This window comes from Schistocerca americana, chromosome 6, assembly GCF_021461395.2.
Source record: "Schistocerca americana isolate TAMUIC-IGC-003095 chromosome 6, iqSchAmer2.1, whole genome shotgun sequence".
NCBI classification, from domain to species: domain Eukaryota; kingdom Metazoa; phylum Arthropoda; class Insecta; order Orthoptera; family Acrididae; genus Schistocerca; species Schistocerca americana.
In genome coordinates this window covers 151,493,678-151,514,475 of record NC_060124.1, presented here as the reverse complement: position 1 = coordinate 151,514,475, position 20,798 = coordinate 151,493,678, and the positions used below count along the sequence as shown (strand labels likewise).

At 38.6% G+C, this 20,798-nt stretch overlaps 1 protein-coding gene across 1 annotated transcript in view; it reads right to left on the bottom strand.

The window, feature by feature from the left end:
- Positions 1-836: 836 nt before the first annotated feature.
- LOC124619463 (ATP-binding cassette sub-family F member 1) overlaps positions 837-20,798 on the bottom strand; it is an 85,306-nt gene continuing 65,344 nt past the window's right edge. Inside the window, exons 7-11 of the mRNA XM_047145862.1 lie at positions 18,504-18,675; positions 9,429-9,607; positions 3,145-3,378; positions 2,305-2,377; positions 837-1,259 (exon numbers count right to left, since the gene is read on the bottom strand). Of these exons, the coding sequence (XP_047001818.1) occupies positions 1,072-1,259; positions 2,305-2,377; positions 3,145-3,378; positions 9,429-9,607; positions 18,504-18,675 (846 nt within the window). The 3' untranslated portion in view covers positions 837-1,071. The remainder of the gene's footprint in view (positions 1,260-2,304; positions 2,378-3,144; positions 3,379-9,428; positions 9,608-18,503; positions 18,676-20,798) is intronic.

Below are 20,798 nucleotides of genomic sequence, written 5' to 3'. Positions count from 1 at the left end.
TGGTTTATACCAATTGTCTAAGGACCCTGGCTGAGCCACGGAACAATATTTGTGTTATTATTGCCAACATCATCAACAGAGACATGTAGGAAAAAGTGGACCAAAACTTCTGATTTTAGCTCTCCAAATGCATTGAGCAGAATGAAGGCCACCTTCAAGATATCATTTTCAAAACTTAAAGGAACAAAACTTTAGATGTTACTCTTTGTCAAAAAAACAGGAATTAATTTGATGTCTCCAATACTTTCTGATTTATGATTTTTTTAAATCAAAAAGTTCCCGTGCCGCATTGTGTACGTACAAAGTCACTTTATGTCTAATTTTTACTGCATTCTTGCCCTAAGAAACTTTTTGAATTGTTTGCCTTTTTCATCAAAAACTGTCAATTGCATAACAGTGGTCAGTTACACAATTAACATCAACTTAAGAATAATAATATTTATAATCAATGCATATAAAATGGAATGCACTGACTGACATGAGCACAAGAGTAAATTAATTATCTTTCCATTTCACCTTTTCTTCTTTGTTTTGGGATTAATCTACACAGCAGCTAACTGTACTGCATTAACTGCCATTGATTATTGTATTGTTTAGCCTGGAAGTGATTTAAATAATGCAAATATGTTAAGAACACTTAAAATTTGTTGATTAGCTCTTATCATCACAATGTCTCATACAAACTTGCCACACAGTAAAAACAGAATGCCCAATAATGGCCCACATATCCTGTGCCAGAGAGACTAATGTCCTATTGGTGGCAATGTCTTCACTGTAACTACTGAGCCTTACTTAATGTTAAAAAATGATGGTTTTACAAGCAAAATATGGACAAATTTTGTATTAAAAATATTTTTATTTTGACAAAAGGTTGCATTAAATTTAAATACACGCACACTGATCATATATGTACAAGACTAATAGAAAATTAATATTGCAATTCAAAAATTTCACTGGATGGAAGCCTTTCACACATTCTGAACCAGATTCTACAGAAGCTAACAATGCCACTGTTACAGGTCTTAAAAACACATTATCTTGGAGTCTGTGAAATGGCTATGTAAAACATCACTATTGCTGCACAGCAGCATTTGCAATAATGCTAGGACTATTAATGACTTCGCCCAGACTGTCCAAAAGTTCCTTTCGATAGTCGTCAAAGTCCCCGTCAACTTCATTAATTGTCTGGTCTTCAATAACCCAGAGTGTGCAGTCTGTTTCTCTGATTAGTCGTTCATCGTGGGAGACGATGATCACACCTATAAAGGCACAGGCATGTTAGTTCCAAATAAATTTCATTAATGTTTTGAAATGTACTGTCATACCAGTTTGTCTAAAATGTACTATTACAGGGTGTACATAAAGTTCAGGAACACTTTCAATTATTTATTGCACAGGAACCAAACATTGTACAGATGATATAGATATGTCATTTTGAAAGGAAACCCTGAAAGTTTTTTTTTTTTTTTTTTTTTTTTTTTTTTTCATGTATACCGCCACAGCGTGGTTGGGTAATTTGCCGATAGTCAGTGCTAGTCACAAACATGGCGAGTGCAGGTGCCATGCTACAGAAGGGGAACAGCTGTTTCATGAAATGGCCTCCATGATCACCAAATCTCACTCCGTGTGACTTTTCTGTGGGGACACTTTACAGATCTGGTGTATGTACCACCTCTACCACATGATGTAGTACAACTCTGGGAGAGAATACAGGGAGCAACTGCCACAGTTGGCGATGCCATGCTGGGACGGGTATGACAAGAATTCGATTACCGTATTGACATCTGCTGGGTCACTCATGGTTCGCATATTTAATGTCTGTAAAAAAACTTTCAGAGTTTTTCTTCAAAATGCAGTATGTATGACATCTGTAGAATGTTTAGTTCTTGTGCAAGAAATAACTGAAAGTGTTCCCAGACAATGTACACCCTGTGTATCTAAGAACTGCAATTAAACAAAACAATGCTTACTTAACAAAGGTGGAAGAACAAACAGTATGGTACGTAGTACAAAGTGTGGAACTATTTCAGTTCTTTTGAAGATGTTATACAGTACACGCCAGTGACTCTACAGAATATAAGAGCTGGTGAACTATAAACACATTGCTTTTATCATGTTGTTAAAATATGGTTTAGTTTTCAGAGATGTTAATTTTGATTTTAGTAAAGTTTCAAAGCACACAGTATATTTTATATGCAAGTATGAATCCTCTAAATAATCTCAGCTAACAATTTGCATTAATCAGAAGTAATTTATGTGTATATGTTAAGCAAAAAGTAAATGAAGGATGCAATCATTCCTTACCTCCTTTATAATCGTTGATAGCATCAGCAAGAGCATCTATAGATTCTATGTCAAGATTGTTTGTAGGTTCATCCTGGTGTACAAAACAGAAACAGCCTTTACTTTTCTAACAATGAAAATAATGCGAACTACACACATATTTAAAAAATATGTAAAGCCACTTATCTGGTTGATGAAAACCTGCTTAGTGGAGAAATGCCACTGTACTACACAGAATGGTTTCAGGTCAGAGATATAACTGAAGCTGATGAAACTGATTCAACAAAGTGCCAAATAATATCTGTAACTACTCTAGGCCTTGCAGCATAAAGAGAACTCATTTTATGGTAAATGTGCATTGCAAACTGAATGCAGGTGTCTGTTATATCTTGCTCCATTAAATCAATTGTAATGAGCCTAGTGGCAATAAGTCCAATATAAGAAATTTGTACACACACACACACACACACACACACACACACACACACACACACACACACACACACACACACAGAGAGAGAGAGAGAGAGAGAGAGAGAGAGAGAGAGAGAGAGAGAGAGAGGGAGAGAGAGGTAAGTGCTGAAATGTACACTGGAGTGGACCCTTTGGACAAAATTCCTTATCACATTGTCTCATATTTGTTTTAATTTTTTATTTCATAGGGTGTAAATGATACAGAATCACAAAACATATAATAATAATTAAAGTGAATAATTACTATTATGATGATTTTCATACAGGTGTGCCAAATGACAGAGGACAGAAAAGAGTTGAATTTAATATGTCACAAAAGTTGCCAATTTGTCTGCAACATAGTGTATAAAGCTTAATATTTTAATAGCACTTGGAAATGTTACTCACCAATATAACAACATCAGGTGCATTAAGACATAGTTCTGCTAGAGCAACACGGGCTTTCTGTCCACCAGACAGGTCTTTCATTTTAATGGTATGTGCATGACTTGAAAGTCCAAATGTTCCTAACTGTTTCCGTGCCTTTTCATATGGCAAGTCAAAAAGTCTTATAAGATATTCAGCAGGAGATTCCTCAGCAGTTAGGTGTTCACCAGAATGTTGATCAAAACGGCCAATCCGCTATAAAATATTGGAAAGTAGATATAGCATATTTCACACAGATTACAAGTATCACAAACTAAATTATGAAGTACTGAAACCTTATACTACTGGAGCTAAAAACCAGTTCACATCAGTTTTTTAAATGAACTGTAACATGATGAGCCTCCTGACTTGAAATGCCAGAGTTCAGCCCAAAATGAAAATTCACATCAGTACAGCTGAGTGCCTGACATTTGTCCTCTTTTCTAATACTTACCATTTATCCATACACCTACTGCCTATTCCTTTTATATTACTCGCACCATTTTACAAAATGTCCTCATAAATACTTACATACAGTTTACTTGTGTTTGCCTTGACTGTGTTTATTGCCTATTACAGATCACATTAACTGCTCCAGATTTTAGTCTTGAGAATTACATTCTCTATTTTCAACAACCTACAATATATGAGGAGGTAACAATGAAAGAGGAATTATTTTTTAAAAGCTATATATTTTCAAATTGCTCCCAAAGCAATCTTATCCCCTTCAAAATAGTCTCCACTATGACTAACACTTTTGTTTCGCCAGTGCTTCCACTATCCGAAACATTTTTTTTTTTTGGTCGTCTTTAGAAATGGCTGACAGCTCCTCCCGCATTTTCTTTTTTTTCTTTTGACTTCTTCAGTGTTGTCAAATCAGTGTCCTTTCGTCCTGACATGAGTCAGGTCAGGAGAGTAAGATGCATGGGGCAGCAGAACCATGGCATTTTTAGCCAAAAACTAACATAGAGAGTCTGTGTGTGCAGGTGTATTGTTGTGGTGGAAGAGCCAGTCTTCTGTCTGCCACAAATCTGCTGAATTGAGCTCCAAAATAACCTACTAATCTCTGACAGTTGATCAATTGTCTGCTGACAGTCTGTTTGCATAAAGTCTTCAATTTTTTCAATATTTTTGTTGATTCGGGCAGTTGATGACAGCCCAGAACAAAACTTATCATCAATTGAAATGTCACCATTTTAAATAGAGCAAACCACTGTACACTTGATAAGCAGTTCTCAACATTAAAACAGTTTCAGCAGCATTTTTGCTGAGCAGAAAACAAAATGTAACAGTTGGATTTTGTTTGCTTAAACTTGTCACCATAATAATGAAAGAACAACAAAACAGTGCTAGCATAAACAATCACTGTACCTGAACAGAACAAGTTAGGTCGACAGCAAAGGTGGCACTGAACTGCCAATGAGTTGCACTATATATGCCTAGCAGCAGAAATGGATTCTACACAAACTTTGTCCCTGGCAATGTTGTTCCTGCCCCCTCCCTAATACACATGCTATGAATAAACACTGGTTCAATTATGTCATGTGCAACACAAGGGAATACATACAGAACATTCAAAGTTCGGCGTGAACAGGCTGCCACTCTCAGTATTATTAAATAATGATGATACTTGCAAGTAAGACACTGTAAGTGAAATTTATTTAATTTTTTCTAATGTTGTGACATGTCCCCTCCAGTTCTTGAAGTATAATTCTCTTAATTCTGTATATTGCATAATTGTATGGTGCTGTGACAAATGCCATTAATTTATGTATAATGAAAACTAAATATTTCTGTTAGCCCTTTATTTTATTTATTTATTTAAACACTAAATGATTCTGTTACTTGTTTATTTTGTAATACTTCCATTTCAGCACAAGGGAGTACTATGACCAGGGGTGTATTTTTAATATGTATATTTTGACTAATTTTGTCTATAATGGGGGCTTTGTATTATTTGGCAAGAAGTTGATTTTTGGAAGCTCCATTTGGTGTTGGATGCATCTGGATAGTCCTTCACCGTCAAGAACTTGCAAGGCAGACTAAGTAAAGGACCAACTGACCTTGCATATCTAGGATTTCTGCAACAAACCAGCCAAGATTTTTCTGCCACTGCAACTATGTCAATGAGTGAGAGCATGATAGTGTTAAATAATAATGTATTGCATATTTGGGTCCCACGAATACTTCCCCCACACTTTCACTACCATGTTTGTTATGGTTATTAAACAATGACAGTTATTTCACTGCTTCTGTGATCTATAACTCTGCTCATCTGATCGACAACTGTCCACACTATCATATTTCTGGATGTAATGGCTCATAGCTTCATCTTCTGGGTAATATCTCCTGTAATTCTTCTAAGGGGAGACATGAATGTAGTAGGCTTCTTCGGCTGTTGTCTTGACTAAAACTGTTCTAGGTGTATGACTATATTGTCTTCTTGTTATACGGACTAACATTGTGGTGCCTGTTTATTACCAGTAGAAAAATGCTACTGTTTAAAAGACACTGACTGAAAAGTGGGATACCAGCTGCCTCGTTCTACCTTCCTCAGTACTCTTAAAAATTTTCCCAAAAATTTTAGGATGTGAATATCTTCATGCCCTTTCCAACATGTAACTCACCTTTCACGCCCATGAGCTCACCTAACTGACTTACACACACCCGTTAGTCCACTGCTGTATGTCAGCCGGACCCATCCACTCCCACTTACCCACTCTCTCTCTCTCTCTCTCTCTCTCTCTCTCTCTCTCTCTCTCTCTCTCTCTGTTTCCCTGTGACTGTCTCCTGTCCCACAGCCACAGTCTTCTTCATTCTGCCCTCCTCCTCCTGCTACCACCACCACCACCACCACAATACTACTCCTGTCTCCTCCCACTGTCAGTCTCCTTCTTGCTCTCTCTCACTGCTACTATCTCATTCATTCCTTCCCAATGCTGCTGTCTCTTCTTACTGTCACTATCTCTCCCCTCCTCATTGTCATTGTTATACGGCGTCTCATTACCACTGGCTCTTACCCACTTCCACTTTCTCCTTCTCTTTATTCATCTCCCACTAGCAATGTCTCCTTCAACGTAGAACTGTCCTGTAACTGTCAACAATGTTCTACTGCCACTGTGTCCTCTTCCTCTCACACTGCCATTGTCTTCTTTACTCTTTCTATACTACAATTACTGTCTACTATCTTTCAATATTTATTACTTTTCCATCTCTTCCTACTGCCACTGTCTCCTTTCTTAGCATAAAAAAGACACGAATTTCACATGCTCGATTATTGGGAACATCTTTAAAGGTCCTGATGAAGGTAGAATGAGGCAGCTGGTACCCCCCTTTGCAGTCTGCCTCTTGTAAATAGGAACGTATTCAACTTTTTTGTGTTCTGCTAGGAGCAGTAAAATTTCAACAGTTTGCTTATGTGAAATTGTAATAACACAAAACTAATTTTACACCTCAGACCAGATTTTATGTGCACAAAAATTTTGCATGTGCTTCAGTACCACAACATGGGGTTCCCAAACTGACGAGACACTTTACAGCATATTTCTCTGCACTGCGTCACTTTATAATGTATGCATATTTGATGAGTACATGTTGGGTATCTATAAACCTCTGTATCTTGGAAGAAGATTAGGATATCAAGAAAATTTTCAAGGTTGTTAATGATCGGATCTTAGGAACATGTTAAAATTTCAACTATTTGCTGTGCATAGCCATCTTGGAATCGGCAGCTCGGTTGTGGTGTGAACAAGTCATAAAAAGGCTTTCTTTTGTTGTTTTCTAAGGAACTGCACCTGAACTAATGATGCCTCCACAAACCCCTTAAGGCCCACCATAGACCACGTCATATGCAAGAAGAACCAACTGATTTGTTCCACTTGCGTAATCAGGAGGAAGTGTGTGATATTCATACTTTGACCCTTTACTGTTGGATAGTGACACTAAGACAAACCTGTATATATATGGTCCCTAGCCCAAGAGGTACCTAAAATCTTGACCCTACCTTCTTATCACCAACAGAACCCGAGGTATGAGCCCCAAAAGAATCATATTTATGTGCAGTGGTTTGGAACGTATTAGGTAGCGTGTGCTGTCACATGCCTACCAATACAGGATGTTCCAGAAGGAATGGCTGTTATTCAGGGATGTGATAGGAATGATCACTCAAAGCAAAAAACGTTTTAGTAAACATGGGCTCTAAAATGGCTACCTTATGAATTGTGAGCACTGCAGTACTGTAAAACACATTTCTTCTACTGAACAACCGCCCATAGCTATAAGGTATGCAATTTAGAGCTGATGTTTATTAAACAATTTGTGTTGGTCCTATCAAAACATGGAAAGCAAAGTGCTTCCAGTAGGAGATATCTGTTTCACATTATCAACGATAAAGTATATAAGCAGACTGAAGTGACAAATGAAAATTTGTACAAAGTCTGGTATTTGGACCCGGGCCACCTCCTCTGGAGGCAGATGTGCTAACCACTATTCCACCCTGCCACAATAGCTTTGCACAACTGCATGGCCTATCCTAACAAGCATTCATCTTAGATCCAAATTCCCATTCACGCTTCAGCCCAAGTGGAGTTATTCCCCCAAAACTCTAACAGCATTAGTACAAATTTTCATTCACCATTTCAGTCTGCATGTATACAACATAGATGTTAAAGACTTGTAAAGGTCTCAGGAACCATATAGCTTCATTTTATTAAAGCATTTATGCCTGGGTTTCAGGCATGGTCCCCCATTTTGTTCGATGCTGTGGTGCTATTCCAACACAGTTGGAGAGCCTCTGCAGTGCTGTCCAAGTTTAGGGGGTATACCAAGTGGGTTGATGTGTAAATGGGAATTTGGATTGAGGAAGGAAGTGTGCTGTGGTAGGCTGCACAGCTGTGCAAAGCCACTGTGTCAGGATAGCATCTGCAAAGTGAGCAGGAGACCCAGGTTTGAACCTCAGCCTTGGTATAAATTTTCATTTGTCACTTCAGTCTGCATATATACATTATAGATGTTTGAGACTTTAATATGTCTCTGGAACCATTTAGTTACATTTGAAGATGAAGTTGTGCTTGTAGATCTTAAGGTATGTATTTTAGACCCCATGTGTACTAAATTATTTAGTTTTGAATGATCGTACTGTCATATGCCTGAATATTGGCATTCCTCCTGGGACAGCCTGTATACTTACATAATGACAGTTTTATTCAACATTTTTTTGGGAAGATGCAACTGGATTTAGTCTGTCTTAACTCTAATGATTCACTGTTGTTTACACGGCTTGTGTTGTCTGTAGATCAACCATGCCTGGACAGTCAACACCGCGGTTCGATCGCATCCGCATTGTTACTTTGTGCCAGGAAGGGCTCTCAACAAGGGTCTCGGAGTGAACCAAAGCAATGTTGTTCGGACATTGAGAAGATATAGAGACAGGAACTATCATGCACATCTTGTAAATGACTTCCTTCAGGATAACGACATCGCTTGACTAGAGTAGCCAGCATGTCCTCCAGACATGAACCCTATACAACATGCCTGGGACAGATTGAAAAGCACTGTCTATCGACGACGTGACCCACCAACCACTCTGAGGGATCTACGCCGAATAAACTTTTTTTGATGTGTGTATTAATAGTAGACATGTTGTAAGAGATGGAAAATGAACTTGAGATACAGGAACTACTCGCTTACTAACTCTAATGACTGTGGTGTCTACGGTATTTTAAACTATAATCTTGATATCTTCCTTACTCACTTGTAAATTGTATGATGGAAGTTGTCGTTTAATTCATTTCATGTATGTAACAATGAAGAGAATATACGACTTGTTAATTTAAAAGTTACTTATAAAAATATGGTGTAGCAAATATATCAATTACAGATTTTAAACTAATGACAAATTTGGAGAAGTAGTCCATGAGAATGCAGTCACACAAATGTAAAGAGGGTAGTATCACATTGGAAGAAACAGTTACATCTCGCTAAGTAAGAAATTGTATTTAAAACACCTGAGTTCTGCATACCTTTGTATGCTGCTGTTATCTCAGCTGTACTACCTTTACGTACCTGCCATCACTAACTCTCGCTCATTTCATTTTTGCAACTTACTGGTAAACTAAAGCAAATGTATTCTATATTTTTAACATTTCTTTACTTTTACTCCACATCTGCCTTAATTTTATGCTGCTTCCACTATAATTTTGGAAAACATCTAAAGTCCTTTCATTGTACATCTTTACTACTTGTATCAATATGCAATTTTCACTCACCAGACGATGATTTTTCTTGACTTCTCCCCGCTGTGGCTCAAGATCTCCTGTTAACAGCTTCAAGAAAGTTGACTTTCCAACACCATTTGGTCCAACTATTGCAACTCGCGATGTCAAATCAATACCAAAATCACAGTTGATAAATAATGGTTTTTGTCCAGGATATGCGAATGTGACATCTATTATTAAACAAAGAATTCATGCCAAGGTAAGGAAATAACATAGAAAATATGGCACACAATAAAGGCAGCAACAACATTGGCAATACATTTAGTTCCTCTCCTAAAGTTTTTAACAAGTGGTTGCTCCCTAGAAGTTATCTGGTTATAAAGAAAATATTTTCTAACCTTTTTTGGGTATACATGGTGTAACACAAAGGAGAAGAAATGTGTGATCTAACCTATCTTGTAAATATATCCATGAGGTATGTATCTGTCATTTCAAACTGCCATCTGTAACTATCATGATGAGAACTTTAATGTTGTTGTTCTTGTCAATCATTTCTCACAAACCAACAATATTACGAAAAGGACAGAATGCTACTCCCCCACATAGAGGAGACCCTGAGTCACAGAGAGGCACAATGAAATGGCTGCTATACATTTCTCATTCCTGCCAATTGGACGAATTCCCTTCTTCTGAAGTAGAAAACACAGATGCTGCTGTGACCAGACTAAGTTGTAACTGCACCTGATGGAAGCAGCAATCTGGTGGTGGGGGTAAGGAGGCATGTGATGGGGAAAAGGGGGGGGGGGGGTATAGCAGGGTGGCTTGGGGAAAGGTGTAATGTGTAATGCTGCTTGTGGGAGCATGCAGAGACTTGGTGGGGACAGAGTAGGGTCAGGTTTGGATGGAGGGGGGAGGGGGGGGGGGGGGGAAGGGGGCACGGCACCAGAGTAGAAAAGAGAAGCAGAGAAGGGTAAAAAAAAGGAGCAGAGAAGGGTAAAAAAAAGAAGAGGAGCAGAGAAGGGTAAAAAAAAGAAGAGGAGCAGAGAAGGGTAAAAAAAAGAAGAGGAGCAGAGAAGGGTAAAAAAAAAAAAAAAAAGAAGAAGAAGAAGAAGAAGAAGAAGAAGAAGAAGAAGAAAGGAGAGAACGGGGGGGGGGGGGGGGGGGGGAAGAGAAGAAAGGAGAGAAGGGTAAAAAAAAAAGAAGAAAGGAGAGAAGGGTAAAAAAAGAAGAAAGGAGAGAAGGGTAAAAAAAGAAGAAAGGAGAGAAGGGGGAAAAAGAAGAGATACAGAGAAGGGGGGGGAAAGAAGAGATACAGAGAAGGTGGGGGGGGGGGGGAAGAAGAGATACAGAGAAGGGGGGAAAAAGAAGAGAAGCAGAGAAGGGGAAAAAAGAAGAGAAGCAGAGAAGGGGAAAAAAGAAGAGAAGCAGAGAAGGGGAAAAAAGAAGCAGAGAAGGGGAAAAAAGAAGCAGAGAAGGGGAAATGGAGTAGTGTGTGCAGTGATGGAATACAAGGTTGTGTTGACCTGAAGTGGGAACAGAGACACTGACAGATAAGTCTTTTCGTTGTGCCTGTCTGAGACTCAACGTCTCCCCTACATGGTGAGTAACAATCTATCCTTTTCATAAAATTATTCTTCATTTAAAACTTCCGGGCTGATAGGCCGTGGTCGAAGTATAAAACTCTCTCCTGACGTTTCGTCTCCGACTGCGGGAGACATCCTCGGAGGTAAAGCGCTTTACCTCCGAGGATGTCTCCCGCAGTCGGAGACGAAACGTCAGGAGAGAGTTTTATACTTCGACCACGGCCTATCAGCCCGGAAGTTTTAAGTGAAGACAATACCGGCCGTGAAAGCTTACATTGTATGATCATAAAATTATTGTTTCCCACTCTGGACTTCTCATTTCTCACAAGCTAACTTATTTCTCCCTCATTGTATACTATTCGTTTCATCACAATCACAATCTGAGATTCATCGTCTGGAGTCTAGAGCATAAGAACTATCTGAAGCAGACAAATATTTATAATTATGAAAAAGTTACTTCACAATTAATTCTCTAACTATCACATACTAATTGCTTTGGACAGGAAATTTTGAATTAATGAAAAAAATATTGACACAAAAAGTATAGTACAGCTGGTAATAGTATTCGATTAAGAGGCATGAAAGTGACATTACTGTACATACAATATTAAACTACATTAGCTTTTTTACAGTTTGAAGACTCCATAATTTATCAAGACATGTAAAACCAAGTATAGTAGCAATAATACATAAATAACTGAGGCAATCTAGAATGTTGACATAGGTGTACAGACAGATTTCTATGTTAAGGAATTAGACTTTGCTCTGTCTGCTATTTGGTGAAATTGCCGGAACAAGGTAATAGGAAACTCAGATGACTGAATACTCTGTGTGTTCATTACTGAGAAGAATAAAAATTTCGAAGTGGCACAGAGAGAGTGTCAATATCAATGAAATTTTGTTTCTGTTTTGTAGATGCTATGCATTAACAGAAGTGAAGTACCAACTTCGTAGTATGTGGAACAGTTTAGTTTACACGGCTTAAAAGAAACTTTTATCTTGGAATATGGGTGTGTTCACAAAATCCTTTATTTTGGGTATATTATAACCTGCGGTGATAACTATGGTAAAAGTTTATGAGACGTCCACTTTTCCATTTTTTATGAGTCGAGAAATGAGCAGCTAAAATTAAATTTTGGTTTAAGATCTACATTGAGAACATTTGAAAACTGCAACTACAGATGAACACATCGAGAAAGTGCATAATATGATATTGGACGATCAGTGATTAGAGGAATATATAAGGTGCCCCAACTAAACTTTTCATAGCCAATATCTCTGGAATCACAACAGTTACTGACAAATGGCTTTCATGAATACGTACGGTAGGGGCTCACGAAAGTAAATGCTATGAGACATTTTACACCATGGGCAAATATTGGATTTTACAAGAACTTATGTTCTTTTAAATGGAAACCCTATATTGGATTTTACACGAACTTATGTTCTTTTAAATGGAAACCCTATATTATTTCATACACAATCAATAACATGAGAAATCACAATAACAATGGCATTGGTTGCACCACAGTACGTCAATTACATCCTAAATGCAAAGTTGACACATGAAATGAACAAAACTTGCTGCTATCACACTTTCTGCTGTGCATGCGTGACCTGCACATTGCTTGTAATTGCGATGTGATTGATATACACATTCTTACTTTCACTGTTATCATGAGGGCCGAAAGTAATAACAGGGATTCCTGCCACAAACACTGATATGTACATAATGGTGTCCCTCACATGTGTCATCTTTATCTATGTAAAAACTATGCAATAGTATCAGCCGATGTACACTGCCCCGTTACACTGCCTAGGTCAACTCTTTGCCTCTGCATTTGCGTACAGAATGTGTGGGAATAGCTCAATACAAAGCAGGTTGTTCTGTGAGAAAGTATGTAGAGGTACATGGCAGCAGTGTACTGCAATCTATAATTGGTGTCACTGTTGTCTTCGTGGTATTAATCTACCTGTCCATCCGTTCTAGGCATTCAAAATGGTATTCACAAATGAGGAAATGGTTACCATGATATTACTGTATGGAGAAAGTCACCATACTGGTACACATGTGGCACAGGTGCACGCCCAGTGGTATCCTTATAGACATCTTCCGACACACCCAACCTTCATGAATATCGTTAGAACAAATCGCACAACAGAGCTGTTGTCTCCACGAATGCGGATCCGGAGTATAGGCATAACACATGAAGCAGCAGAGGTATCTGTCCTGGCAGCCACTGCAATAAACCCTCATGCAAGTATTTGTGAAATGGAGAGAACTATGGGAATCCCTCAAACAATCATGTTGCGTATTCTGCGCAGGCATAGTACCATCCATATCACATGGCACTACATCAAGGCCTCCGTGGCAACGACATTCACAATTGCCGGAAATACTGTAAGTGGGTTCTATGGCAAGACTATGGGTTCATGTGTAGGGTACTGTTTACCGATGAGGTCATGTTTACAAACCAAGCGAATGTCAACTTACGCAAAATGCACTAGTGGTCACCAGAAAACCCACACTGGATTGACTGGGTTGAACGTCAACATCAGTGGCATGACAACGTATGGTGTGGTATTGTAGGACACCACATCACTGGCTTGTATTCCATTGATGGCACTCTTATTGGGCGACAGTACAGGCGGTTCCTGAGATGTACCTTACCTGGACCGATGGAAGTCCAACCCTTTCATTTGTGTCAAATAATGTGGTATCAACATGATGAATGTCCTGCACACTTTGAGCCCCGTTCAGAGTGCATTTTCAGCAAGAAAGTTCCTTGAAGATCGTTTGATAGACAGCGGCAATGGTGAAACTCTGAGGGCACAAGATCATGTGAATAAGGTGGGTGTGACATGACTCCTCAAACCAATCACTATATAGTTCTTTTTGTCTGTCTAGCAGAATGCAGGCAAGCGTTATTGGCTTTGAGTACTATGGGACTTAACATCTGAGGTCATCAGTCCCCCAGGCGTTATTGTGGAGTGCATCACTACATGCAGTCTTCCTGGTTATTATTGTTGGACTGCATCTGCAAGACATCTTAGCTGTTGACAAATGTAGGCAGTGACAGTTTCACCTCTAGAAATCAATGTGTAGTACACTACACCATCGCTGTTCCACCAGATGCATAGCTTTGTCCTTTGTGGACGCATGCAGGTCTTTGAACAAGGGGTTGCTGCTTTATTTGGGCTCAATCATTCCTTTCTTTTCTTTATGGCATAAGATACCATTCCTCATCGCCAGTAATGATAAAGGCTGAGATGCACATATGACCACCAGTTGATTTTTGTGATTTTCACTTAGAGCAATCAAAAACCATACACCTGATTTTTGAATCTTCCCCATTGCATGCAAATGTTGCACAATGATGGAATGATCATGGTTCATCACATCTGCCTGTTCTAGAGTACAATGACATGGGTTATTGTGGATTAATGTACATAAACGATGTTCATCAACCCACAAAGTTCTTCATGAAGTCACTAATGTCAAAACAATCCTCCTTAAAAAAGATAATACCATTTTCTTACCATGCCCTGTCCAATGTCATTATCCTCATACACGGCACAAATGCCTCCACTGCTGGCACTCCTCTATTGAACTAAACAGAAGAATATATTGGAAATATTCCAATTTCTCCACTTGACATTGCATTTTCCAGCATCCACAGCTTCACTCACTATCTCCAAATGACAATATGTAAACTCAAATAGCAACAGTGAACTACAAATGAAAAATTACAATCAATAAACAGACTCATAGCAACCGGAATAACAACACGCAAAAGGAAAGCTTCGAACTTATGCACCAACCTAAAAATTTTGATAGGCCTACAGAATTCGCACATACTTCTAAAAATGACTATCTGTGATTCTAAACTTAACAAAAGACTTAGCATTGCTGAGTGCAATGGCAAATACTGTGAATTTAGTAACCACCTTTGTTTGTTTGTCCCATAGTCAAAGGCAAATGTGAACCTTTACAGAGCATTGCCAAAATATATTTTCCACTTCCTAATATAGTTCTTGTCAAGCTACAGTAAAGGACTGCTCCAACAGCATGGATGTGCTGGCTCAACAGCACAATATGACAAACATGCCTGACACTCCAACTCCAATTCTCACAAGATTACCCTCCCCCATGTGGCACAACTCTATCACAGCAGTAGTCTACCTCTTGTCTGTGATCAAATAAGGCCTGTATCAGCTTACTGATACAACATTCAGTTTTACTTGGCAGGGAGAATGCAGTAGAATCTAAAGAATATGGTCATGTTATATCTCCAGGTGTCTTCAACCATTAACCCAAATGCGTAAATGAATAAGAGAATCTCTTTCTTCACCAGAGAAAAGCAGTTAAATTTCAAAAATTGAAATCCTGTTCATGTCATGAGTCGGTACCTTCTGTATCTCTAGGGGCTGCAATGCAGTGCAACACCCAATCACAGATTGCACCCCAGTTGGCATGAATATTCATTAAAGTGGCAAACTGGGCATATGAGAAGTGCCTTGGGTCTGTTCTAGCGTTAAATGTCTGTTCTACCAGCCAATTTGAGTGCGGTTTTACGACATTTTGCCACACTCATTTAGTCAATTCCCAGGCCTGGGATGGACCATATATGTACAACCTAAAACATGTAGCTTTCAAAACAAATTTGTTGCATTTTAGAAATGCTAGTCAACATTAGAAAAATAAATGATATAAAATATTGAAATACATCTATAAATATGCTCATCTACAAAATTTACTGTTTATTTCTGGCATTTCCATTTTGAAAAGTTTTTTGCAATGACATTTATTGCTGGTTATTTTTGAAGAAGTTGTACAGGATTTTCTCTGTTTATCTGATATTTTTCTATTTTATATGTTATAATTTTCATTGTCAACCTAAGATTAGTGATATGCAAATATCTTCTAGATCTACTTCCCAACTTTTTGATCATTATATTGGGAGAATGTTGAATATAATCTGATGAAGACTAAATGTCAAATCATTAACTAACAAGAGGTGGTATCAATAACCCTATTAAAAATATGCACTTTGTATATATAATGGAAATATGATTAATTTTTAAGTATCAAACTAATCTACCTTAAAGAGAATATTAGGCAGATAATAACAGACCTTTGGGGTACCTGGTGTCAAATTTAATTCTTGGGACTAAGACACAATTTCAAACTCCCTGAATCATTTACATAACAAAATGGCAATTTTAACAATGTAGGAAAAGATAAAATTGCTGCTTACCGTAAAGAAGACACGTTAAGTTGCAGACAGGCACAACTGAAAGACACTTACACAGGGTTTTCGGCCGCAGCCTTCATCATAAAAAGAGAAACACACACACACACACACACACACACACACACACACACACACACTCGTGACCACCAACTCTAGCAGCTCAGGCCAGAATGAATTTGGCATTGTCATTCTGGCCTGAGCTGCCCGAGTTGGCAGTCGTATGTGTGAGGTATGCTTGCTTGTGTGTATGAATGGTGTGCATTTCTTCGTTCCTCTTTTGTTGATGAAGGCTGTGCCAAAGCTTTGCGCAAGGTCTTTTAGTTCTGCCTGTCTGCAACTTGCCTTCTTTATGGTAAGCAGCAATCTATCTTTTCCAACACTGCAGATATTCCAATGAGGAGTTTCCATTGCTTGGAGATAGCAATTTTATAATATTTCCCCTACTTGGGCAAATTTCTACAGAGACTGTACAAAAAGGATTAACTATTAGAAACATTTACGCATACTGGTGCCATTCCTGTAGAATGCCGACTAGAGGAAAATGCAAAATGTAATTTTTACACCATTTTTAGATCATTTAAAAAAGTGTTCAACTGATTTTGTAATCCACTTTGCTACTGAGGCCGAAACACAGATAACAGCACTTCAAAGCAGATAAGGAACATCAGTCAAATCAGTGATTGGAAGCCTGCACTCCTGCACAAGAAAGGCGAGTCAGCAGTTTAAAATCATCTAATCAAAACATTAAAGCCAGTGCTTTCTGGAATGCAAAAGGTGCTCTCTTTACTCATTACCTAGCAAAGCATAAACAATAACTGGGAACACTACACTAGTCTGAGACCAACTGCTTGACCAAATACACAAGAACAGGCCTGGATCATAAAGGGGATAAAAGGGAGATTTGGAGTAAGGAATACAAGATCTCTTCAAAAACATTCCGGAACTTCATCCACAAAACTTTTCAACACTTACCTTTTACTGGTTGTGCAACTGACATGTTGCTCACAATGCAGTTTCCACTTCTGGAAGCAGTCTTGGTATGCCTCTTGCTGGATTACATGAAGCAATGTCTGTGAATTGTCTTTTACCTTGTAACTGATAGTTACTGAACACCGAAATTGCATTTTGCCTCCCCCCCCCCCCCCCTCCCCCTCCCACCACCCCACACACGCACTGTATTTTTTTGATTCACAGTCAAAAGTTATTCAAGACCTGAAAGTAAGAGTTTCCTAGTTGCTTTCGTCTTGTAATAATGAGCTTCCAATATTGGGTTTTGTTCGTTTCACACACATTCATTGGAAACTCATCCAAACAGAAGGCCACTGTTTCTCCTATACTTAAGCCATTATTTAAAATTTTGCACAGGTTCATTTCTAGGATAGGTGCACACACACTAAAATACGGAAAAATTGAAGCTCATGGAGTGGGAGGCCCTTGATCACTTGAGATAGAATGACTCTCCCTTCCCCCCACCATTTGACTCCTTGAAACATCAATTAAATTTAATTTTAATCAGGGTATACATTGTACTAATAAGTGTTGAATCAATGCCTTTGTTTTGAAGGACTGTTAGTACACAGCTGAGGGGCAAAGTTAACAACTCACTGACTAGGAGAGGTGTTGAGATGTCAACCGACATTTAAACAAGTAGTCAGGTTCCTTGCAGTAATTTTGTTCAAGACTTGCAAGTGGTCCACTGAACAGTGTGCACATCTAAATCCAGATTAGCACTCTGATTAAAACCCACTGTATTTACTATACAGTTGATGATAGTTCAGCAAGCATTTTGTACATTACAGAGATGAGACTAATTTTCTTTTAATTTTTCCTGTCTCCTTTTCAGTAGACCAGTTACAGCAATTTTCACATTTTGGGATAAAGTCTTTCTCTGAAGATGTTCTGTAAATAATTTTGTAGGGCCCTTTGTATTACCTTGCAGCCAACTTAATTCCTTTCTGTTGGAACACCATTTTCTGGTAACCTTGCTTCATACCTCAAATGTCTCTTTCTGTTGCTTTTACTTTGTGACACACACACACACACACACACACACACACACACACACAAACAATACTTTGGAGAAATACAAGTTCAAATACACATACACAGTACTTTGGAGAAACAAAAGTACAAGTGTTGAGATACCAATTTCACTATAGGATCATGTGTACAGTATGCCCAAATGATGACAGTCAGAGGTGAGAGTTATGTGCAAGGCTCTGTACATGATGATATGATGCTACATGATTATAAAATGCCTGTCAATTTTATTTTCATTTCATACTCACTGTGCAAGCCAAGAATTGGTGGTTGCAAAGGTGGTGGATCAGGAAAGGAGAATTTCACAATGTAATCACGTGGCCTTTGTAATAGTTCTGTTGGTCCCTGTTCATCCTCCTTCTGAATCTTTGAACGGTTTTTCTCTTGTTTTCGAGTTAGTACTTCCTTCTGCTTCTTTTCCTGAGAGTAACAAAACAGTCATGTTTAAGTAACTTATATTTGATAATGAGAAGAATAGTTGTCTGATAGTTTACACAGTCATCCTTTGGATTTAATAAACTTTTACATTTAATAAAGAAATTTTCGCTTTTTTGTACCACCGTATCCTTCTCAAGTAATTACAAACAGATCTAAAAACAAAGATAATGTAACTTACCAAACGAAAGCATTGGTATGTTGATAGACACACTAACACACACACACACACACACACACACAAAGTTCAAGCTTTAGCAATCCACAGTTGCTTTATGAGGAAAGAGGGAAGGAGAGGAAGATGAAAGGATGTGGGTTTTAAGGGAGAGGGTAAGGAGTCATTCCAATCCTGGGAGCGGAAATACTTACCTTACGGGGAAAAAGGGACAGGTACACACACACAAAGAGTCTGGGCAGAGATGTCAGTCGAGGTGGAAGTACAGAGGCAAAGATGGATGGATTTGGTGTTATGGGCACTCAACAGTGTAGTCTTTAGCGCCCGTACAGAGGCAAAGATGATGTTGAATGACAGGTGAGGTATGAGCGGCGGCAACTTGAAATTAGCGGAGGTTGAGGCGTGGTGGGTAACAGGAAGAGAGGATGTATTGAAGGGTTAAGATGGCCCAGAGTCTCGGCATGATAATTTCTGAAACTGCACGACTTAACGGATGTTTGAGGAGTGCTGTAGTGAGTGTCTTTGACACATGGCGAAACCAAGGTGAAACCACATTCACACATCATGGGGTTGGGTGGCCGCCCCTCATTACAGATGTCTGACATTGTAGGCTGGACGGACTGGTAAAACAGGACAGGCAGCGAACAGTGGCAGAATTAAATTTCTTGTGTGAACACACAGGGCATTGAACACCCCAAACGATAGGCCTCCACCAAGACGAGCTGGCGGTGGCTACAATATGCTCTGGGGAACTTTCACAAGGGCATCCATGGGTCCACTAGAGCTCATGCAAGGCACCATGACAATCAAGGAGTATCTTACACTGGTTGCAGACCACCTAAATCCCTTCATGATGACCATGTTTCCCAACAGCCATGGCATATACAATAGCAATCACTATATTAATTATTGTTCACACTGCTTATACAAATAATTTATCCTATATAAGTCTGTTGTACAGTGTTGTAATTATAATCCTAAAACTACCTAAAACACCACTATTCAAGAACACTCTTAACTGTAGAATGGTTTGTTTATTAACCATTTATCCATTTTACTGTTAAAATTACAGAAAGGTGTATTGACTGCAGAATGTGGCAATTTATTAAGAAATTTCCAACAGTTCACTTCATGAGATTTGCCTCTTTTTGTCAGCCTGTGCCTAGGACTGTCAATATACTTCTTGTTTCTAGTGTCATGACAGAGTATGTACTTCTGGTGTCAAACTCTGCTATGTTGTTTTCACCTATATCAATGGACTCACTGATATAAAGATTTATCACTGTCATTATTTTGGTCTTAACAAATAAAGAGCGGCAGTGTTCCATTGGACACACCTTATGCAGTATTCATAGCAACTTTTAGTGAATCAGTAATACATCACTGATGCGAGTGACCCCACAACAACAGCCCATAAGATATGAGAGACAGAAAAAATCTCACTAGATCACATAATATCCATACGAGATAGGACATCCTTGATATCTTTCTGCCGACATGATTAATATGGGGCTGCAAGTTTATTCTGAAATCAATGAGTGTTCAAAGCAGTTTTACACATCTTGCTTCTATGTCATTAGCTGGTCCCAGCTGCAGGTGCTGAGTCTTCTCTGGATTGCAAGTAGTTTATTAGATGAGAACCTGTTTAGTGTTAAGGAGAGAATGTCCTGTGATTTCTGGCTTAATTTCAACATATCTTTATATGTAGTCATTAAAGTTGTGTCGTCTGCATAGCAGATAACTGAGTGAAACCCCAGATATTGTGGCAAATCTTTAAATGCAACAATGAAGAGGAATGGTCCAAGGACAGAGCCTTGAGACACACCATATGTGAATTCCAAACTGACACTAATTGCCTCCTGTTATGATAGTGAATATTATTTATTTCATAATATTGTAGTTTGACTAATAAGACGCCATAGGGGATACATCA